The sequence below is a fragment of the Heterocephalus glaber genome, unplaced genomic scaffold (assembly GCF_053883595.1).
Source record: "Heterocephalus glaber isolate CG9 unplaced genomic scaffold, H.glaber_assembly_v1.0 deba00001550, whole genome shotgun sequence".
Lineage (NCBI taxonomy): Eukaryota > Metazoa > Chordata > Mammalia > Rodentia > Bathyergidae > Heterocephalus > Heterocephalus glaber.
The window spans coordinates 24042574-24066631 of record NW_028258343.1 but is presented as its reverse complement, the minus strand read 5'-3'; the positions used below and the strand labels follow the sequence as shown (position 1 = coordinate 24066631).

Sequence of the window (24058 nt, the reverse complement as noted above, 5' to 3'; positions counted from 1 at the left end):
ATGATCCACTAGGGAAAACGTCTAAGAGTAAAAAGAATACTATTTAGCCTTTTGATCATGAAATACTTTTGGAAAGAAATAAGATTCTGTTAAGACTGTGCTTAAAGAGGAAGAGGACAAGAAACACAAATATAGGTTAAGCATTCCTAATTTTAAAATCCAAATGTTCCAGAATCTGAAGCTTTCTGAGCACCAACTGAGTGCCACAAGTGGGAAATTCCACACCTGCACCCCTGAGAGGCCACAGTCAAGATGCAGGTGCACCACAAATACTGTGTAGCACTACCTTTAGATCATGTGCATGAGTTTATATAACACATAAAATGACTTTCACACTACACTTGGATCTCAGCTCAAGGTGCTCATTATGTATATGCAAATATTCCAAAATCTGAAGAAGCTTAAAATCTGAACTACTTCTGGTGCCAGGCACAAGACAAGAGATACTCACCTGCACTTGGGGAGACACAGACACGAGTTCAGCACAGCAAACTGAAGGTGCTCAACCAAAAGGTCAGTGTCTACAGGCTGCACATTCAAACTCGGCATTTCTTATGTAAGAAAGGGAAACATGGCAAATAAGGAAATAAAACTGATTCAAAAATAAAATGCATAGGTTTTGTCCAATGGGATTAGTGTAAGTTTGACCTAAGTTCCTGTAATGTACTAATGATCACAATAATGATCTGGAGGCATAAAAGATTTCAGTGTAATTTATAAATGACACGGTTTAAAAGTATATTACATTATACTAGAAGGTAGGTAATTAGTAATCCCTATGGTAACTTCTAGTTAATTAAAATAATTTATTCCCCAATAATCGAGAATAGGCATTTATCCTAATATTTTACTAAAATTATCAATTTTATTGGTATTAGCAGTGTAATTTATAGATTAAAATATTTTACTTCCACACCTCCTCATCTTCATTGTAGAGGTGGTACAAATAAATGTGGAAGAGCAGATCACATTTTTAAAAAGTCACTAGAAACACGAGCTTTATAATAAATGAGGCTGCACACGGCAGCTAAGATGCCCAAACCCTACATATGATGTTGCTCAGGATGTCTTTTGTTTCCTCATCTACTTTAGGTCCTTGAATAGTTTCAGCCTCCATTTATATCTCAATTTGATAGTGGTAAAAGACACAGGACAAAAAATGCATATACTCCACTTGAGTTGATTAGCTTGACCACCCTAACCCGAAAACTGAAATCTGACATACTCCAAAGTCCACACTTTGCCCTTTTTTGGAAACAGGGTCTTGCTATGTTGCCCATGCTGACATCTCTCCTGAGCTCACACAGTCCTCCTGCCCCATCCACCCAATAGCTGAGGCTACAGGTATGAGACATTGTGCACAGCTCCAAAACTTTCTGCACATCAATGTGATGCTCAAAGATTTGAATTCTGGAGCATTTTAAGTTTTGGATTGTTGGATTAGGGATGCTCAACTGGTGAAGTCTTTGCAGCTGTCGGCAGTTCTTCCCCTCACATGTGTTAACCCACAAAAGGCCATGGGCAGCGACTCCGACAGACTCACTTCCTGTCTTTTTCTCCATGAGCAGTCTGCAGCAGACCCTTCCTGTGGTGAAAACCAGGCATGGCACTATGAAGCTCCACTCTTCACACCAACCCCATTCCATGGCATAACATTAACTCTGGACACTGAGCAACTTTTATTAATCTCACAAGGTTCTCTTCTCAACTAAAGAGAAGAATAACAGTGCAACACTATCTTATCGACCCTCCATGAACACCATTCCGAACCAAACTGGCTTTACAGGTCAGCTTACTCTTCATTCTTATCTCAGCAAAAGATACAAAATTTCCAAAAGTACCCATAATTGCAAGTTAAAGTATAGGAAGATCATGTAACCAATTAAAATGAACAGATTACTTTGGATCCACATTCTCACTCGGCCTCTATCCTTCACACCATTTCTTAAAACACTGGCACATAGGAGGATTTTCCTAAACGCAACAGAGAGAAAGGGTAAAATGATAAAAATGGGACATTTTCCAACTTTCTACCTTCAGAAATTGGGTCTGAGCAACAAGAGACGAGTAGGGAAGTCAGTGGTCAAAGAAAAAAAACATTTAAAATAATCACAGTAGTAACTTTCACACCAAGCATGGCAGGCTCTAAATCAATGCAATTAGAAATTTTTAAAGTTTGGAATGACTAAAGCTGTTAATAAAATCATGAAAACACGGCAGTTATGTAAGAACACACACACACACCCCCTCTGTGACTAAGTTACCGAGCCAACATTACAACACAGATGACTACACACACAGACATTAGGACAGCGTATGGAGAGGCACCTGGGTTTCCCCATCATCCAGTATCAGATTCAGACGGCAAGCAAAGCACAGCAGTACGGTTCCAGCAGGGAAACAGCAACTCCATGACCTCTTATTCAACAACGAGCATTAGGAAGAAAGCAGACAGAGAAGAGATCACTAGAGCAGCTGGCGACCTGGGCTCAAGCCAAGGTGCTGCCAGCAGAGGCCTTCCAGCCCTCAGTTCCTGCACCTGCAAATGAGAGGGTTCGTCTTTCTACCAGCTCTGACTACGGTTTTGGACAATCAATAGGATATTATATTTTTGTCTCCATTACTAAAATACAAGAAGTTAATCTAACCAGTGACTGATGACAGAAGAGTTTATGCCCAAGCTACTGCAAGGGAGAATGGCAAAGCTGCAGCCTAACAGAAGAGAACAAAAGTGTGCTGCAGGACCCGCGCCTGCGCCAGCCAGGCCACAAGCAGAGCCGAGTTACTCTGCAAAGTGTCTCGGTAGCGCAGACAAACCAGTTAGGGAAAAATCACTTCCACTGAGTGCGGTAGAGAAAACAACTGTGAAAATTCACTGGCTTCGGTATCATATAAACTCATTCTGCCTTTGGATATAATAAAAGCAGAGACAGTATTAAATGATCCTAAGAATTTAAAAATATTTTCTAAGAAACCAGTATCTTAATTACCAACATTCTAAAATCACAAATAATGTTTTTACATTTTAGACCAAGTGCTTTATATTTTTCTTTTTACATCAAAATATAAGTATATTATAAAATAACTTTTTGAAGCAATTTAAGAGCCAGCCAATAAACATGGGAATATCTAGTCAAATCAGGATAGCATTTATAAACACAATAACCGTATTTTCAAGTGTGCATGATTAAGTACCAAGTAAGAAGTGTAGATAATAAATATTCTAATAATTCAGAGTAGGGAATCTCAGTGAGGCTGGGTGGATGAGGGCAGCTCCATGTACAAGGACCAAAAGCTGGGTAGTAAGAGAAAAAACGTCACGACGCTAAAACAAAAATCACTGTCTCTTCTCTGGAAATGTACACTTCTCCTTGGCGCAAGTGTCACTACCTAGTTTCCAACCAACCAGGTACAGGCCTGGTGCTCCGTGTTCTTCTCTGTCCTTCTTCCAGGACCAGAAACGAGAAGCAGTGAGACAACAGAGGCAGAACAGAAAAGCCAGGTCTCACGCCAAGAGGTCAGTGAGCCCTTCTCCCTGCATCGGCTTCTCAGGCAGGTCTGACATATGGCAGAAGCTTCACCTTTAATTTAGGTTGCTCTGGAGTTTGGATTCGTTGGCACTGGACATTTTAATAAACAGACTGAGACTTTTGTGACTTAGTTACTAAAGGATGACTTGTGTTATCTAAGGGCAATCAGAAAAGTCAAGATGATGAATGGCAGAGGAAGAACCAGCCTCACACAGTAGGCCAAAGGGGACAAAAAGGGGAAAAAACTGAACGTGACAAAAGACAGCTGGTTATAATTCTATGTCACAAGCCCCGCTCTTCAACCTAATACACTACAGGGGCAAGTGCAGAAGTGCACAAATCTTATAAAACAAAACAATCCACCAGCCTCTTCACCCATCCTGAGATGGTTCAGCATTAACAACTCCAGGAATGTGCCATATCATGAGAATCTAGAGTGTTCCCTCAGTACCCAGCATTAACTGGTGCTGGGACACTCCATGAGGACCAAAAACAATGAGTGCCCAACAAAGTGCTTTGGCTGGAAAGGGTAGCAAATCAGAAGGCAATTGGCAACCACAAATTCTAGCTTTTGGCTAGAGTACCGAATAAATGACGAGTACCAGGACAAAATTTTCATGTCAAAATGTGTCAAGTACCAAATTCAAAGTGACAGTCGAGTACCAAAGCAGGACTGTACTACTAACTCAAGAATCTACTGTCTATTATTAAAGCTGGACACGAACAACCTAAATATTAACAGACTGTGACTTTCACCCTGCTCTATTTCTAACACTCCCCAAAGTCCCCCTTACACAAAACAAGCTTTAAAACTGCTTTTCTTCTGACTACAGAAGGCTGCTATCAGGCTGTCAGAAACAGAATCTGAACAAATATGCACACAACCAAAGCTTTGGTATTAAAAACACGCTGAGCTTTACTTTGTGCAGCATTGTAATGTAAATAAGTTTCATCCTGTCCTTTCACAGGCAGCCAAACCTCTGAACTCGCCTTGCAGTGCCATTCTGGACACGGGGGGTGTGGGGGGTGTGTGAAACCTTTTGACTCTGATATTCAAAGAGAGTAATCGCTGTATACGATTTTTAGAGTTTAGTACAAAGCCCTCAAAATAAATACAGTATCACGTACTGTTATTAAAAGCATATTTTCCTAGGAGAAGAGCGTTTTTTAAATACACTACTCCATATTTTCCTAATACTTTTGGGGGGATACAATATGTATTTTCAGTGACAGCCTGATTCAGGAGCCTTCAATCAGCCACAACAACTCTCCAAAATAGGCACCATCATCCCTATTTAAAGACAAGGGGGCTGGGGCTCAGGGTTTAGAGACCTAAACCCTGAAGTCACACTCCTAGCAACTGGTGGAGCAGCAGCGTAAACTCACACCAGTGTGTCCAATTCCCAAGGCAATTACATTGCTGCTGTCATTCTCAAGGGTCACTTCCACTGACACCTTTCTAAAAGAAGATCCTATTTTAATGGTTACATTGACAGTATCTAATGCTGAAACATAAGCTATTATCAAGTTCCAATCATAATTCTACTTAACATACCTCTGCTGTTGTGAATTTATTAGTAAATTTTTCAGGAGTGAAAATTTTAAATAGCAGATACTAACAAAGTTTAGACACACACATACATTCATGAGGCCACGCTTACGGTAGTTATTTACAACAAGTGCATGTGACTGGGAAGTCTGACATTTTCCAAAACAGTAAATAAGGGAAGCAGGGCTCATTGCATGTTTTCAGAAACTAAAGGGGGCTGGCTCCAATAGAGTCCTATCGCTTAGGCTTTATCTTCACAAACATGAAGGCAAGAAATAGGGAGGAGAGAACCCCTCAACACTTCCGCGGACCTCAATCAAGGTCATCCTCGATTTGCGTGGCGTGACTCCGCCACCCCTCCCTGCCCTGAGAACACTGGGCAGGTCTGCAGACTTTACGTCAGGACTGCGTGGTGGGAGGGCAGCCACTGTGAGTCCCGTCACGTACGGTACTGGGCATGAATGCCTAGTGTAAGGGCGCCAGAAGCACTTAGGGCGGGCAGCAACAGCGGTTAGAAGCTGTGACTACAAACAAGGCACCAGAGTCCAGGAAACACCCAGCAACGGTCAGGGGCAGCGCTCTGGGGTGCCAGGTGCACGGCAGGTGGGAGAGAGGGGACGGACGGGGCAGAGACAAGTGACATCAGCGTCCACCGTATCTGTCCATCAGCAGCGCCCAACTGTTTTCTTCTGAGAAAAGGACAGGAAATTGAAAAGTGCAAGTAGAAAGGAAAAAAAGTTTACTGGAGAGAAACGGCTTTTTTCAGACAGTACACAGTTCCACTGGCATCCGTGAGCGTTGCCATGACTTCCAGCAGGGATCGAGAGGCCCATCTACAGTGGGGACACAGGCACTGTGGCAGGAGGCTGGCTATCCGCCAGAGCGCACACGCTCAGATGACACGCGGCCAGCCCTCCTTCCTGAACCCGGCTCTCTCTGAGTTTGGGGACCCTGTCGTGAGAGGAAATAGCAAAACCCAACACACAGCGACCTGAGTGCTGAATAGGAAAGAAAATTTCACAGAACGTCTCCGTGCCCTGCATGGCCGAGTTCTCCTGCTGCACACTTCCACCTCTGCCTTTTCTGGCTGCCCCTCACTTTTTAGTCCTTTCCTGTTACTTCCCCTTTCCTTTCTTTCCTCTCTTCCAATTCTAATGCCGTAGCTGACTCTCAGGGAGTCACAGGCATCACGGCCTGAGAATTTCGGAGTGGCTATCTCGCACAGGCGCACGCTGCTGCCTCTCCAGCCCGCAGACCCTTCACAAGCCCAGTCCCTCCTCTCCACGGACCGACGGTACTCGCTGCGGGTGACGGCGGACGGGGAGAGCCGACCTAGCTTCAGACGCCGGCCCCTTCTACGAGGGCATTTACTGAAGTAGAAAAAGCGCTCGGCGACTTAGCGGCCACCCTGCACCGCCAGCTCCCTGCAGGGCACAGGGATTACAATTTTGCCGCCTTCTGAGAGCCGAAACGTGCCCCTTCGGCGGACCCAGGGGGCCGCCCGCCACGGAGCCCTGCAGACGCCGAGCCCGGTGGGTGTCCGCCTCCTGCGCGCCCCCGCAGCACCGGGACGCTCACCCCGAAAACCCACCGGGCTGACCTTCGCCAGGACCCGTAAGTGAGCACAAACGCGGCGGGGCTGCTGGAAGAGGGGCGCAGGGGGTGCGGGCCCTGCGGTGACCCCTCCAGTCTGGGGTCCCCGCGCCCACCTTGGTGAGCTGCGCGATCTTCTTGCTCATCCGCAGGTGCACGTCGGCGCCGAGCTCCAGGCCGAGGTGGGGCTGCCAGCCCGCGCCCGGGGTCGCCATCTTCCCGCGGCCCCCGGTCCCTGTGGACGGACGAGCGCGAGGCGGACGCCGGCGCGGGCAGCGCGTCGGCCCGCGGTCCGACCCGACTCGGTCCCGCCTCCTCCGCAGTCCTGCGGGGCCGACGGACGCGGGACGCGGGACGCGGCGGCCGTAACCAGGCGAGGGAGCGATCGCCGAGAGCGCGAGGGCGACGTCACTTCCCCGCCGCGAGGCCCCGCCCGCGCCCAGGCCCCGCCCCCCAGGCCCCGCCCCGCCAGGTGTCCCCACCCGCCGCGACCCTCCTCTTGGGTAGAAGCTGCTGGCTAGGGGCCGTGAGTAGACCCGCGGCTTCGGAGGGAGGCCTGGCCCGGCGCAGGCCCTATGGCTGTCCCTAGAAGGGGTGCGGCCCCCCACGGGCTGCACGCCGGGCCTGAGCAGCCCCTGTGAATCCCTGGCTGGAAATGGGCGAGGCCGGAGGGGAACCAGACGCCCGGTCCTTCACCGGCTGTGTGACAAAACCTTTCCCACCTTTCTGGCGTGTTACCTGCTACTGACTCTTAGTGCCCTGTTCCTGCAGGGTTACTGACTTAAGGAAGGAAAAATCTGCATCTTGTGTGGAAATAAATGAGTCATGTTAGGGTAATGTGAATACAAACTTTAAAATGTTGGATTGCACTATTTTTTTTTTTTTTTTTTTTGCTTAACTTCTTTCATTGGTACATTTTAGGCATGCAATACGTTTACATTTCTCATTGGGTGTTTGTACCTGAACATGATGATGAATCTGGGTTCTTATTTTTTCTCCATTGCCTGTGCTCCCTTCACCCCCTCCACCCTTTGTTTCCATTTTTTTCTTTTCTCATAATTTTTCCTTTCCCTTCTTTCCTTTCCCCTTCCCCTCCCGCTTCCCCTACCTCTTTGGACCTTTTCTTCCTATTTCAGATTATCAATTATTCATTTTAATTTTAATCCTTATTTACACTTTCAGTTTCTCACACTAGAGAAACTATTCAGTATTTACACATATGTGTCCTATTTATTTCACTTAAGAGTATGGCCTCAATATGCATCCATTTAGCTATAAATTGACATTTCTCAGACAAAGAAGTAAAAGCATCAAATAAACATATGAAAAAATGTTCAACATCACTGATCATTTGAGAGATGCAAATGAAAACAACACTGAGATTCAACCTCACCCCAGAAAGAATGGCTGCTATCAAGAAATCAACCAATAGCAAATGCTGGTGGGGCTGTGGGGAGAAAGGAACCCTGCTCCACTGCTGGTGGGAGTGCAGACTGGTGCAACCACTGTGGAAATCAGTATGGAGATACCTCAAAGAACTAGGGCTAGAGGTCCCATTTGACCCAGCTATTCCCCTGCTGGGGATCTTCCCCAAAGAATTAAAGGAATCATACCACAGTGTTGTATGCTCACCTATGTTTATAGAGGCACAGTTTGTCATAGCTAAAGCTTGGAAACAGCCCAAGTGCCCATCAACTGGAGACTGGATAGAGAAGATGTGGGTTTTTTTTTTAATAAAATTGAGTACTACTCAGCCATAAAGAATGAGAAACTAGGGATTGCTCTGTTTTTAAAAGATCTGTTCTCCATGCAGTTTTGCAGAACTGAATTCCCTCTTCATGCGATTTCTCCTTAGCCTCCTCTCAAATAAACTTGAGAGTTTTAACAAATTAAATTGAAAGTCAAATTGGCATAAAGTGTCTGAATGTGAGAAAAACTAAACAAGGTAAAGATTGGAGAGGATCCTGACATACTTTCAGATCTGTTGAAATTCCAGAAAGGAAGACTGAACCTGACTACATCTTTTCTAGCTGCTGGGTACTCAGCCCACTCTAATAGAACTTCCAGAAAATAAGCCATTGAGTTCTAAAGTTCTGAGTGGTGCAGATAGCCAGAAACAAACATTTCACGAATTTTGCTTCCCTCTTGTACTTGAGCAAATGAAGTTAAAGAGAATTGGGAGCTAGTGTTATTTCATCAAATTTTATGCGAAGATTCACAATCTTTTTTTTCTTTTCTTTTTTTTGTACTGGGGATCAAACTCAGGACCTTGCATTTGCAAGGTAGGTAGGGGCACCATTCAGCTAAATCCCCAGCCCTCACAATCATTTTTGAACTCATATTCCTTACATGCCAAGCAGAAATGTGTTCAAAACTTGCTGTTTCAGTAAACTTGGGTAGCCAGGTGTTGCTGGGGTAAAGAAGGTGGTTTTGGTGTTCCCTATGATACAGTAGAAAGAACCCAGAGCTAGAAGTGTGGAGGCCAGTGTGGGCCTCCGAGGAGCCACTGACCCTGTGCACCCTCAGGTGCTTCCTTTGGGAAGAGGTGGGCCCTCAGCGACCCCCTCACTGGGCAGCCAGGCAGGGTAGCCCTGGGCAACCAGGAATTCACTCTGAACTCCATCATGCAAGTTCTGCCACTGCTGTTAGGCAAGTGCACAGGAAGCCTTCTCCTAAACTCCAGGCTTAAAAGTCACCCAGTGTCATTTAATGAATTTAATGCTTTGCCCTACTGCAAATGGTCAAAACGGGTCATTTGATACAGAATTCTATTTAATTATAAATAATATATAGAAACATAATAATGCACACAGAATCCCACCATCTTGGGAGAGAAGCTAGTTAGGCAAGAAATATTTATCTAGTGCCTGCTCCCATCATGAGATTGTTTATGCAGAAAGACCTATTGAAGCCTATTGAGTCCCTGGCCCTAGTATCTGTCCCGAGGACGGTAGCATATGGGGGACTAGAATAAGGTGTGGCACAGAGAGGGAGGTGTTAAAGGGTCCCCGAGAGGGCATGGCCCTGGCCCTGCAGCACCTGAGGTGTTTCCTGCTCCCCGAGGCCCATCCAGGCGTGGTGGCTGAGCCTATAGTCTGAGTCGGAGGCAGGAGGATTACTGCAGCCCAGCCCGGACAGCAGCCAAGACCATGTCTCAATAATAAATTAATTAATTAAAATAAAAATTTAAAAATTAGCAAAAATGCAAGGCAGCAAGAAAAATTAAATTGATTTCATCAAAATTAAAAACTTTTTGTATATCCACTACCTCCAAGGCAGAGTAGCATCACAGAGGAGAAACAGTTCATGGTAAGTAGAAGGAAGCAAAGCAACAAGGGACAAGACAAACCTCTTTCTGTCCCTTATATTGTATCCAGGCTACCAGGGTTAGGGTGGTACCAAACCAATCAGTGGACCGATTTATTAATCACTGACCCTTAATCCTAGCATTGCACCATGAATCAGTCATACACCCTCGATTCAGCTACTTCTGAAAAAGCCTCACCTAACACCTCATGAGGTTTGGGGGGACATCTAGACACCACCCATAACAAATAGTGTAGCCATCATGGTGGCTCCTCAAAAAATTAACATAGAATTGCCCTATGATAGCAGTTCTACTTCTAGATGTATACCCAACATAGTGGGAAGCAAGGACTCTGATATATCAGTACACAACCAACACAGCTGCATTACTCATTTAGCCAAAAGGTGGAAGCCTGCCAAGTGTCCACTGACAGAAGTATGGATGAACAGAACGTTCCCCCTAAAAAGGCTGACACATGACACATGGATGAACCTCAGAAACATCAGGTTAAGTGAAATAAGTCACTCACAAAAGGAAAAATACTGTATGATTCCACTTTATATGGGCACCTGGAACAGCCCATTCATACAGCCAAGAAGTGGAATGGTGCTCACCTGGGACTGGGTGGGGAGGGAATGGGATGCAGCATTGGAGAAGGACAGCTTTTCAGTCTGGGCAGATGAAAACATTTTGGAGATAGTGGTTATGGCTGCCTAGCAATTTGAATGTCTCTACTGTACTTGAATCACACACTTAAAATGGTTAAAATGTTAAGCTATATGTTAGAGAAGTTACAGCACAATTTTTAAAATGAACACTGCCTCCATCAGTAAAGATACCCTTACTACTTATGAGAAATCTGTTCTAGAAACTAGAAAATCCAAGAATGGTACCCTACCAACACGTATTCATTGAAGGCTTTCTTTGTGGACATGAAGTCATTTCCTACCTGAGGCTGTGGCTACCTGAAGAGGACATCTGGGTACAATGTGTGAGGGAAGCAACAGCTGGGGGAAACATTCTCTCTCCTTTTTTCTCTTCTGCTTCTTCCCATTTGGGTCAGAAGAATCTTAGGGATTAAATTAGGTAGACAATGGAGAAGGACATTCAAAACCTACAAACCTTCCTGTACTGAGTATCTGCCACAGTTCCTCATGGCTTTGACAGGGAGTCCAAGGCACTTTGAAGCCCTTTTCTGTTTTCCACAAGTGTTCGACTCTCGAGAATCTTCACCTCTGGGGTGAGAGTTAAGGTCGTGCAACCGGCCTTCCTAGGCCCAAGGGACTGAGGCTCACCACAGATTCTGCAAGCAACTGGACTTCAGTGGAATTGTACTTGCATACAATTTCAGGAAAGTATGGAAATGTGTTGAGTCAAACATTTTCCAAATACAACTCTTCTCTTGATGCAAGTCTGTAGGGACAATGGAAACCAGTAGCAGAGTCTTGAAATTCTAGACCTCATTGCACCACTGGGCTACTTCTTTTTTCTCATTACTAAAACAAAGACACTGAGCTAAATGAGCTTGAGGGTGTCTTACACTTCCTACACATTACATGTTGAATTATTTCATATTGTAGGACCGAACTTTGTTATAGTCATTTTCCAGCCTTCATTTCTACCTCTTTACATGCTCCTAAAACATGATATACAAGATAAGCCTAAATAAAGCTGCAGATTTATTTATATAGATGGTTTGATCCAGATGTCTGTACTGAATACCTTCTAAAATGCTCGATACACAATACATATACCGCAGATGTTTATTTCCAATGTTTAGTTCACTTACTTCACCATTATTATTAGCTTTTGCTATGCTGACAAAGCCATCCTTTTCTATAAACATCACCATCAACCAGTGTCCAACTGCTTTATTTCTCTGAAGCAGGGACTGAAGCAGGTACTTTACTTGGTAGGTGATCTGGGAAGCGCAAAGCTGAGAGATGCCCAAGGACCCATTATTGAGTTGGCAGTCACACCGGTCTGGTCTGTTGGAACTCAGTCCCAGCAGGGACTATCTGAGGAGCCCCGCAAAATGCGTCAGAATGTTCCCTCCCAAGGGCAAAAGGCTGACATATTTATCCACTGATTTCCCTGCCATCGCTGGTTGAGGGTGGCTCTTGGGGAACTGCCTCCTTTGCTTGTCATGATGTGGACTTCCTGAGCTTCTGAGGCTTTGGAGAGAGCAGAGACTGAGGAAGGCAGGGAGGGACTCAGCACTAGGCTGCCCTGGAGCTGTCCAGCACCGCCGTGGCTGAAAGAAGAGCACGGGACGCCAAATGCATCTCTTACAGTCTGTCCCTGGGCCTTCAGATGTATTTTGCCCTGTAGAAAACCCTTCTGCCACCAATTTTAATCATCATATCCAGTTGCTAACTCTCAAAAGGACTCAAGACAATTAGTGCAGGAAGCAGAAGGCCTGCACACCTGCCTGGGGGCATAATGGACACACGTCAGTCCCTTCTGGGTTTTCAGTGCCTATTCTAGACCTTCCTCACCTTGGTGAGTACTCCTGATGACCTAAGTTATTTCCTCAGAAAACCCAAGCTGTTGGCGAGGTTGCTTGTAGGAGCCCGAGATTGCTATTGATCAGGCATGGAAGAGCAGAGGGATCCCAGTGAATATTCCAAGATTTAAAAATACTCCCCCCTGCTTCCACAATTTAGCCACAACCCTAGCTGCTCACAATAACCAGGACCTATTGCCCTGCCAGTATAAAAATGCCTTTGTCTACTGGCTCTTCAGCATGAAGAGCTAGAGAGTAACTACAGCTGAAGCCGTGGTTCTGTGGGACCCTTACTGCGTTTCCTTACATAAGCGAGGCTCTCTACTCACTTCCAACAGTGAACAAGACCATAATCTAACAGCGCTTAAGGGTAGGAGAAAGAAGCACAAATTCTCCCAGGGGATCACTGAGTGTGATGGTGACAGGAGCCACTCCTACACCGCTGCCTTGGTTCCCTTCCTTCGGTGTCTAGCAACTGGGCACACAGCACCAAGAATCAGTCACTGGCTGAAGGCATCTGCTGCAGCATGTAGCACAACTCCGAACCATGCAGAATGCTGTCCTTGAGTGAACTGAGCCCTTCGTAGTCCATTCTAACTTATTTTGGGCACATGATAGGAACAGTGGGTCCCATCATCTTGTTCCTGTCGTCTTGTCACAGCTCCTTTACTGGGGGTCCTTTGGTCCAAAGTGACCGAGGGAGGATATCATGTCTGTGGGCAAAGCTTTCTGTAAGCATAAAATAATAACCCTAGAAGTGCACACATGGGCAAGAAGGCCAGACACATATTCAGGACAAGAGCCAGTTTCAGTAAGGATGACTCATCCCCTCTCCAGATGAGGAGGGTGAGAGACCCGAGGTAACAGACTTATCACTAAGTGCCTGGCTAGTACCCTTACAGGTCAGTACAGGTCTGTCAGATGCTTGGTATTGGTCTTTGCTGCACTGTGTCAGAACTTCTGCAGAAGCTTAGCTGTCAGCTTGGTGAGAGGAGAGAAGAGGACAGGACAGGACAGGACAGGAGAGGAGCTGGTGCTCCTGGAGCTTCCCTGGCCTCCATACCTGCCAGCAAGGCCACTGTGTCCATGAATCCATTGCACTAGCATTGGCATGGCAGGAGTAGAGGCTTTAAGTCCTCTACCCAGAGAGCGCACCATCTCCCTGGCTGTTATGAGCCACCTTGTTGATGGGCAGTAGTGGGAGACACCAAATATAGGCTCAATGGTTTCCACTCCCATGGGTGCATCCATGGGGCTCCTTGTACTCAATAACGCAATCTTGCTCATTCTAGTTCTCTCTCTGTCAGCCAAGTCATCTGCCCTGCATAGGAGAGCAGATATGCTTCGACCAGATATCCCTTCCTCTGTTCCCCAGGGGTTCTGTGCCAAGCTCTGGCCTCTGTGAGGTCTCCCTACTGCCCTACAGACCTACTTGTGAGTGGGGTATGAGGCAACACTAGACCACTTACTGAAATGAACACGTTGGGCCATTTCATTTTAAAAACAAGCTTGTATTTTTTTCCTCCTCTGTCATTTTGTCACAGGAGACATCTCCTAAGGCCATGGGTGTGGAATGGTGGCGAACTGTGGACAAACACAGGTTGGCAGCACACGAATCAGATCCCTGACCTGTACCATGAGGACCCGCTCAGACCTGACCCAACACGCACTGTTTCTACCCTCCTGCAGCTGCGCATGCTCACCTTATAACCCAGAGCAGTGGCTGCCTCTGATCGCAATTGCTTTATTTCCCTGGCAGGTGCTCAGGCCTCAGTAGGAACCCAGGGCACACTGGAAACTGTTTGGGGAAGCAGTGGATGGTTCTCTGGCTCAGGGCACTGGGGCTCTGAGCTGCCACTTCCCCATGACTCCCCAGCACACCTGAGTCATAGTCCTAGCACCCAGGAAGCAAGCTTCACTTCCCCAGCCGGCTGCAGTCATCTCTGGCTTTGGGCTTCACTTGAAACAGGCAGACTTCTGAGTCACTCCACGAATGGGGTGGAGGAGCATCCTCCAAGTGGAGCTGCTGCCTCGAAATTAAAAGAGGCAAACTTGTGCAGTATCTCTGTAGGAAAGCAAGGTATCAATGCTTGGGCTCTCCCCGCAAAGAGACCCATTTACCCAGACTTTTCTAGGGCTGGTAGACGCAGGATCAGAGGCAACACTGATAACAGGAGACCCAGATGCTGCCATTGCCCAAGAACAAAGTGGGGGCTTAGGAGGCCACGGGATAAATGCAGGCCACCTTGTGGTCGTTGTTCCAAGCTTGAGTGCATAAAGGGGTGAATGTACTTACAAGGGGTGATCAAACTATATGGTGAATGTTTAAACAACAAATATCAGTGCAGTAAAAGACACATTGCCATTGATGCCCCCCCACATCCTGCCTCTTACTTCAAACACACTTATTCCATTACTCTGGCCACCTTCTGGAGTAGTCCTGGAAGTCCCCTCTCATGGCTGTCTTCTGTGAGTGCTGCTTCCAAACGCCACCCACCGGAAATCCAGGCTCGTGGAAACGTGGCGGTGTGCCTGCATCCACAGCAGGGTCTCGCACTGCTCAACTTCCGGCTTTTCACGGAGCCAAAATGACCGTGAAAGGGAAATGTTTTGGACCCACTCAGGACACGGAGACAGCCACGATGACACAAAAGAGGACAAAGAGCACTGCCAGGACTGCTTCAGGAGCAGCGAGAAGGACGGGGCAAGTGTGTTTGAAGTGAGGGTGAGCATGTGGAAGGAGGCCAATGGCATTGTCTTCTACTGCAAAAAATCACAAGACAGTGAAACATTCGCCACCTTTTCAATCGTACCTTGCAGTCGTGCTGTTGTGGCCGCCTCTACTCCTGAATTCATTCAAACGTTGGCCTTCTGCGGTCAGGTCATCTGGACCTTGGAGAAGACCCAGGGTCACGCAGTGCCAGACCCAGTGCCTAAGGCACGGAGGACGCACTGCCATGTGTCTCCACTGGATGGCGCTTGGCAGCAGCGTGCACGCCTTGTAAAGACGCTCAGGAGAGAGGCCTTCCAGAACTGCTGCGGAAACTGGCAAGGATGATGAGACAGTGTGTTCAAAGTGAGGCGTCTCAGAGAGGGATTCATGTCAATGTGCCTCTTACTCCAATATATTTAAAAAATTTAAACATTCACCGTACTTCTCGTGGGATTGCAGGGTCTCTCCCTGAGCGGCTCAGTCTTCCCCTTCTGTCTTTGGGCTCTAGCTCAGGTCTGGAAACTCAGCAAAGGATGATGCTTTCCCACTGTGGTTGCTGAACCCTGCCTGCCACTCACCTGCTTCGCTTTTCTCTGGTTATGAGGTTAAGTCATCATTTTTCAGGCTGTGTCTTGTTCTCATTCCCAAGAAAGCCATGGTCCACTCACCAGCACCCAGCTCCCTAGGACACAACACTCTGGTTATCCTCTGGTCTCCAGGCCCATCTGGCCTTTGTTGTGTTAGTGCAGCTACTTGGCTCTGAACTCGTGGGATCCTTTTGTTGCCAGCGACCTTATGAAGCTCCATTCTGAGGCAGCATTTTCTTCTGTGAACCCCAATTCGTACAGGACACTGCCTCAGACTCCTAAAACCCTGCTTGTGCATTTCCTATTGTCCCAGTGAAGGGAGCATCCTAGGAAACAGGTTAAGGCAATGAATCTCCTAAAAACCTCACTCTGATATCCCCACCTCCTTGAGCCACCTGACCAACTTGCAGGCAGCTCAGGCATCTCTGTTGCTGTCACGTCTACCTTTCAAGCCACCTTTTAGTTGTGTGTTGAGTCAAGTTCCAAATGCCCCGACAGGATGTGGAACTTGAGTCATGGGAATATGTTTCCAAGCCATTCCACACCCATCTCTTCACTTTCTATCACACTCATCCTGTTCAATCTAAGACCTTCAAATCTATGGCCTTCACCCTTTCTCTTTCCTGTCAGAATTTTTCTGTGACTCTTGCAGTAAGTGATTTCTTCCCATGGCAGAGGGCGTCCCTCCCCTGGCATGGCACACTGGGACTGGACACATTATCAATCTGAAAGCAATTGTGTCAATCAGTGGAGGGGACCCCAAAGAAGACAAGTGCCACCTTGCATGACCCTCAACTCAGAGGTGTTCTTCCTCTCCAGGCAAGGGAAGGCTGCTGTCCTCGGACGAGGGGAGGGAGGCTCAGCCGGGTGTAAGGTCCTCACCCATGTCCCCAGAGGTGCCTTCATCCAAGTCTCGGGATTCCACCGCTTCCCATCAAAGCCATGACTTCGGTATTGCAGATCTGCTCATTCAGTCTCCTTCGGCATTCTGCCCCTCCTAGAATTAAATTCTGAGACTCATTTTCAGCATTGACTGGCCCTTTTTCTACACTGTCTGCTGCTTGCTGTCATGGAGCTCTGATTCAGAGAAGGCCTTTAGTTGTTCTTGATGGAACTTCACTCCTCTTCTTGAAGGCATTTGCCAAGGCTCCTGAGGCCACTCACCAAAACCAGCCACCTGCACTCTCTTGTAATGACAACTATCCCTCTGTATTCCAGTATCAGAGACACTAGGGAGGAAAACTTCTCCTTTTACCCCATCCAGCCCGCTGCAGCTAAAAGTCTGATAGATAGCCAGAGGTCATCAACACCACAATCTCACCAGTAATGAAGATTTTGCTCCTGTCTGACAGGTAAGTAAACCTTTTCCAGAAAGATACGCAGAGAGTCTCCTTCCTTGGATACACTTGGTATTGCTGTCTTAGTTTGCATCTCCTCAGAAGCAGAGCTTGAGGTAAGGACTTAAGTTTGGGTGAGTCCGTCTCAAGATGCATCCAGAAGGAGAAAGGCAGGAAGATGGAGAAGTCTGTAAGGGTGTGTGACTGGGCTAACTACTACCGTGGGCAACTGGGCTGGTATCTTCCCAGGAGCCCCCGGGGGGCACGTGGAACCTGGTCAGGAACTGTCCCTGCAAAGAATGGGGGGCTGGAGCACTCACCCAGCTTCCCTGCTCCGGTGGTGGGGTCACCTGGGCACATTCATCCTTATTCTTTGGGCTCACTACGCCCACGGTTCTAAAGCTCCCACTGCATCAGAGAAAGACTTGGAAAAGCAAGTCAGAGAGCCAGACAGGGCACTTGTGGGGTGACTCTTCAGCATGCACAGGAAAGCCCACTGCTGCTGTGGGCTGTGGGAAGCAGCACGAGATAGCAGGAGCACTGCTTCACCCCAAAGCCAGCCCTGAGCAACAGTAAACAGTCTCCTGGTCTCCTCTAGTTACATATTAGCATCTCTTCCTTGCTAAGGATCCTGGCTTCTAGGCCCTATCCATTCTTACCAGGATAACCTTTGTTAGAGGAGAAACAGCTCATATTTGTTTTATAAAGTTGGTGCTAAAGCCGGGAAAGATCCTAGCCATTGGAGTTGTGACTTCCTGTCATTTGTTTTTCAACCTGGTGTTAAGTTGTTTGAGAAGAACTAAAAGACAATTGTTTGTTGGCCCATTGTTCTTGGCTTCAAAATCTGGTGCTCAAGAGCTAGAATTTCGCTCCAGTTTTCATGGCAGTCTCTGGGTGGATTTCTCAGAGAAGATACTAAAACATCTAGGTGAGAAATGACGCAGGTGTTTCTATTTTGTGAACTTCTGGTCTGGCTTCCCTTCCTTTGGGTCTCATGGGGCAGTTGGCTGAAGCAGTAAGATGCTGAATCCTCCGGGTCTCTTGTTCGCTATGGGTTCTTTCCTGACTTTGGACATTGGTATGATTGTTATTTGTACTTGAATCTGTCTCCTTACACCTTGGAAACAACCATTGTGTCATTTCTAAAAATTTATATTTCCATTAGCACATGTTTGCAGCACATTTCCTCGTGGCGAGTTGGTCCACGTATGCAACACATCTTAATTCTCTTCTTTTGTTTTGTTTTTTTGTACTGGGGATCGAACTCAGGACCTTGCGCTTGCAAGGCAGGCGGCAGAACCACTGAGCTACATCCCCGGCCATTAATTCTCTTCTTATCCCCGCCCCCTCTCCTTCTTTCCCCTCTACCTCCACCTCTTGGTCTCCTTCAAGTTTGCAAAAGCTCCATCTCCTGTGCTATTTGAAGAGTCCTTCCGACCACAGATCAAAAGTCACCCCTCTGAGGGGCAACACAGGAGGAAGAGCCTGCGCGCTGCGTTTGGAGCCAGTGGCTAGAAGAGCCTTCCTCTCAGCTCCCACTTTGCAGTCCCTGCTTCCTCCCCGCCCCTGGAGCTGTCTTTGAGGTCGTGACATCTGGGATCTGTAGATACTGCAGTGAGGTACTACTTGGCACACTTTAGAAGTAGCATTTTGCGCTACTTTGTAATAATAAGAAGAAAGACAAGGATAATGCCGAAGACTATTCTGGACACCATGAAGTGTTGCAGTGGCTGGCTAGGCTGAGACTCGACTCGCTGTGGGAGGCACAGCTCTTTGTCTGAATGCCTGAGTCTCCTCCCACAGTCACTCCCCTTCCCTGGCTTGCTCCTTCAGGACAGGTCGGGTCCCGGCTGCCCTGGATCCAGGCAACCCATCCTCCCCAGGTCTCAGAGACAAAGCAGTGATTTTGTATAATCCTGCTTGAGGCTTCTTCTCAAGAAGTTCCCACTTGAAGCTGTTACTGTGTCACCTTGAGGATGAGAAGTGGGGTTAAAAAGAGAAATTCAAAGTGTAGGAACCAGGAGAGGCAGTCATGAGAAGAATCCAGATTTAGAAGTTTATACCTCCAGGCATATTGGGGTCAGAGCAGCCTAACATTGCTCCTTTTTTTCCATCTAGCGATTCACACTTCTCTCTCACCTCTGCTCATGACTGGCTTTATTCACACTTACGGAGCTCCGCTGCCTTTTTCAGAAAATGCTTGTTCAATTCACTCAGGTAGAAGAGCTTAGCTTTCAATTCTCCACCTCTTTTCCTCCTCTTTCTTCTTCAATTTCCCATGTTCACCTTATTTCTTACTGTTGTTGTTTAGGTTTTGTCTTTTTGGTTTGTTTTGTGTCTTTCTTTGTTCAGTTAGCATAATTTTTCTTTCCTTTGAGGAGCTTGTATTTTGTTTTTAGTTGTTGTTTTATTTTTATTAGTGTACAACTGCAAAATTTTCATTTATGTTTGCAGTACATGGTGATCACATTCATTTTTCACTTCATAAAAAGAACAATTAAAAGCAAGATTGAAACAAAAGGTAAACCGTCAATAACACACATCTATAAAAACAAGTTTTATGTATCAACGTAACTCAGTTTAAAAATGAAAAGCGAGAGGTCTGTCTTCAGGTGTCATCCCAAAGTGGGTTCTGAAGCCAGCACTTGGTCCAAGTAGTTTGTCTGCGATGGGATCCCAGACACTGGGAGAGGGAAAGGACTGAGCTGGGCTTTGGAGACCAGGGTCCTGCTCCAGTGGGGTCACTGTGGACGGGGGAGGCAGCTGCACTGGAGACTGAGCAGGAGAAGTGGGGGGTTCATCCACCCTTCACCACCTGCCCATCTCTGCCAGGTTGCTCGTGGGAGGCGGCACCCTGGGATCAGGGCAGCCAGGCCTGGGCACCACAGGAGCTGGGGACTGACACGGGCAGCTTTGTCTTTTGTCTGAACAAAGCCATCTGCTAATCTAGATTTTTTTCTTTTTATTTTTCTTTAATCACTAATACTTCTCCATATCCTGTAATGTTCTCCTAGGTTCTATGATAATAGCAAAACCTTATAATGCCTCACATTTTCCACAGCGCAATTCCATATTAATTATCTTGTTTAATATCCAAACAGTCCTTGAGATGAATATCATCAATCTCCCTTTACGGTAGAAGAACCGTGGCTAAGCTGAGTTAAACATTCCCCAGCTAAACCATAAAGAAAGTTGCTGACATTCAAACTCAGCTCTTTTCATTCTGATCTTGGTACCTACATTTTTTTTGTGTGGTACCAGGAATGGAACTCAAGACCTTAGACTTGTGAGGCAGGTGTAGTGCCACTGAGCTAAATCCCCGGCCCATCTTGGCACCCACATTTGACTCCTGTAACAGCACAGATTTCTTCTAGCATGGGGCATAGGATATAAAACACTAATAGTGCTTAGATATTACGTGTAAACCGTGCTAACTGCTTTTTCTGCAGTAGTGAGCAGTGAACTCGGGGCCTCATCCATGTTAGGCAAGTGCTCTACCACTGAGCTGCAGCCCCAGACTTACAAATCAATTCAACATTGTAACTGACTCTCTTGTACCCATATCCCTAGTGGATGCATGTGGGATACTTAGCAGAAAATGAGGAACCACCATAAAGATATAAGAAAATTAAAGAATAAAAGACATACAACTATCACAAATAGAGAAATACTAAGAAGAAATTGAACAATATTCCATCATATCCTGGGAGTTAGGGCAGGGCACTGGAATTGGTAGATTGTTCTCCTTCCTTCATTGGGAATGTAATTTTCAATGAAAAGAATGAAGTTGATTTTAAATGTAAGATATAGGCCTCTTGGGATTTGTTGTAGGCCAATCATTAGTCTAATTCTTAATTTTCCTCAACTATTGCTGAAATTGTCACAAACCAAAGACCAAAGAGGCATGAGAAAGGAAGCCCGTGCTTAAGGTAATCTTTGCCTAGATTCAGGCTTAAAAACTAAAAGGAAATGGTAGCAAAAAATAAGCTTTAGTATTTATAAGAATGCAGAGAGCTATTACTGTGGAGAAAATCTTGACTTGGAAAATGTCATTAAAGAAAGGCGGAGGTATCAGAGAAGAACGTGCTCTCTAAAATCAGGCTTAAATCAACAGAGCTGCCAAGAGATACTTGGAGAGAGCAGCAGGACTTGGTTTCCTATATATGATGCACTTCCTCCCTCCCTCTCTCTCTCCCTCTCCCTCTAAGGTAAAATGAACTCCACAGTGTACCAAGACCCGGTCTGTCTCTTTTCTGGGCAGCTCTCTCCGGCACTCCTACCACGTGGCCCATTTCTGTTTTACGCACTGCACACACAGCCCTGGCACTGCCACTGCTTGAGAGTTGCGGAGTGGCTTGGCAACTTGTCAGGAGAGGAGATCAAAACAAACGCAAAAAGGGCCCTGATTTTATTCAGCCGTGTCTCCTATGTTTGCTTTGGATGGAGGGACAGCAGGAAGGCCAATCACTTCAAAGTTTTAAATATTTTTCTGGAAAAATTTGGAATTCTTGGTTCCTTAATTCCACCTGCAACTCGGCCCAGTCTTGGACAGAGTAACAGTGGACTTCTCAAAGACTACATTGCCCACTGCTATTTGTCTCAGACCCCAACCCTCCATCAAGTATATTGTGCGTGTTTAAAAATGGATCAAAGTCTAGATATAAAAATAGGAACACTGAATCTGCTGGAAGATAAAATAGGTCAAACTCTTGAAGACCCAGGTGTAGTAAGGACTTCCTGTACAGATCCCAGCTGCACAAGACAGAATGCCAGGAATCAACAAATGGGATCAAATTAAAAAGCAAAGAAAGGAAAAAAATGACAAAGTGAATAGACAACCTATAGAATGGGAAAAAGGTTTTTGGCTTGGACAAAGGACTAATATCTAGAATATATAAAGAACTCCAAAATATTAGATCCCTCCCCCCCAAAAAAAGACTCAATCAAAAAATGGGCAACTGAAATAGACACTTTTCAGAAGTACAAACAGCCAATAAATACATGAAAAATACTCACTGTCTCTGGCTATCAAAGAAATGCAAGTCAAAACAACACAGAGATTCCATCTTACTCCAGAAACAATGGCCATCATCAAGCAATCAAATAATAAATGCTGGTGAGGATGTGGGGAAAAGGAACTCTTGTTGGTTAGAATGTAAATTAGTGCAACCACTATGGAAATCATTATGGAGGTGTCTCAAAACATTAAAAATAGAAATTCCATTTAACTCAGCTACACCTCTTCTGGGTATCTTCCCCCACAGAGTTAAAGTCACCCTAACACGGTGATACATCTTATAGTGCCACAAATCTCAAGAGGTGAATTATGGAAACAATCCACATGACATCAACAGATGAGTGGACAAAGAAAATGTGGTATGTATACACAGTGGAGTACTACTCAGCTATAAACAAGGGTAAATCCAAGTCACTTATAGCAAAATGGATGGCTGAGACCATAGTGCTAAGCAAAATAAATCGGGCATGGAAGGTTAAGTATGGCATTGTTTCTCTGATATGAGAAACTCCAAATATAAATAAAGAGCTGGTAGGGCATGTGGAGGTAGATTTTTTGCAGATGGTGAAGGGAAACTGGAGAAAGGAAGAGGGACGGTGGGGAAAAGGTGATCAAACCTGATCAAGCTGCAGTGTGCATACTTACCAGTGCCTCACAGCAGGTGTAATTACAGTTTTACTCATGGCAAGCAAGCTGATACAAATATGTTGAGAAATAAAAGATAAACGTACCTAATGAATTCTGATTTGCACGGGGCTAAGAATTCAGGGCAAAATCTAAAATAAAACAAAGTGAAACCGTTTGTCTAGAACCGATCCTCCAACTATCCTTAGAAACCGCACGGCCCGGCCGCAGGGTCTACTTCCCTAACACTCTGCCCAGAAAGTGGGACTTGGCAGTTCTGGGAGTCGGCGGTGGCACCTGGGCCCCTGTCACCTGCAGGAGAGACCAAGGTCACCCCAGACCAAGGTCACGCCGGGACCCAGCGCGCGCCCCACGAAGCCCAAGGCTGGCAGTGGCCCGGGGACCACGGGGGTGGGAAGGGCAGAAGCTGGTGTGTGGCGGGGGGCCAGGGCTCGGGTCTCACCGGCCACGGGGATGCACACGTGTAGCACTGCTGTGCCCTGTAAATCTGTTCTCCCGTAACAGGTCCTGCTTTGCTCAGATACTCGAGCTCCTTGGCCCGATGCTGGAGCAATCCTCAGCTCAGGGGTCAACCTGAGCTGGTTTGAGGCCTTAATGATGTCACTGTTCCCCCACCAGGGTCCAGTGTGTGGCCAGGGCCTGGTCACCCCAAGAGAGGACAGGTGAGGAGTCTGGACCGTCCTGCGGCTGCCTGAGCCTGCTGTGCCTTGTTAGCAGGCTGACCCCAGAGCCAGGCCTTGCTTTGGAGTCGGGAGTAGAAGCAGCTGGACTCTGAGGACGTGTGAGTAGCTGGGCGCACTCTCCAGCCTCCTCCTGAATACTCAGGATTTTCTGTTATTCAAGCCAGTTGGCTAAGGGGTGTTTGTCACTTGAAGCCGACTCTTGCGATGCTGCACCAGCCAGGCACCTGTAGACCACTCGTGCCAGCCAGCACACACTGCTCTTTCCATGGTAAAAGAAGGCAGGACAAAGCCCACAGCGGCACATAGCATTCCATGGGTGTGCAGCTCATTTATTAGAAAAGACTCAGGAAATTCTAACTCCAGGAAACCATATCCATGCTTTCCTAAAGCAGGAGAGAGGCATTTTTCTTTAAAGAGGGAAAGGGATGTTTATTCTTTTCCCCAGTAATAATAATACATTGTCCCATGTATTTGAAAATGAGGGTATTTTAAAAAGATATTTGAATTCATGCATATTCCAAATACAATGGCAAGAGAAATGAAGACAAGGTTGTCTGTTAGAATGAGAAATCTTTCAGATGGGAACTCGTG

The 24058-nt window shown here is 46.4% G+C and overlaps 1 protein-coding gene across 10 annotated transcripts in view; it reads right to left on the bottom strand.

Moving 5' to 3' along the window:
- Positions 1–7058, bottom strand: part of Fam184a (family with sequence similarity 184 member A) — a 96742-nt gene extending 89684 nt beyond the window's left edge. For 5 of the 10 annotated variants that reach the window (XR_002387939.2, XR_002387940.2, XR_002387941.2 and 2 more), the window contains exon 1: positions 6789–7057. Coding sequence is in view for 3 of the 10 variants with exons in the window: in XM_021240630.2 (XP_021096289.1) it covers positions 6789–6887 (99 nt within the window). In the remaining 7 variants the exon portion in view is untranslated. Of the gene's footprint in view, positions 1–6788 lie in introns of all 10 variants that reach the window. The other 5 variants (XR_002387938.2, XR_002387937.2, XR_002387936.2 and 2 more) reach the window with 2 other exon arrangements.
- Positions 7059–24058: the final 17000 nt, after the last annotated feature.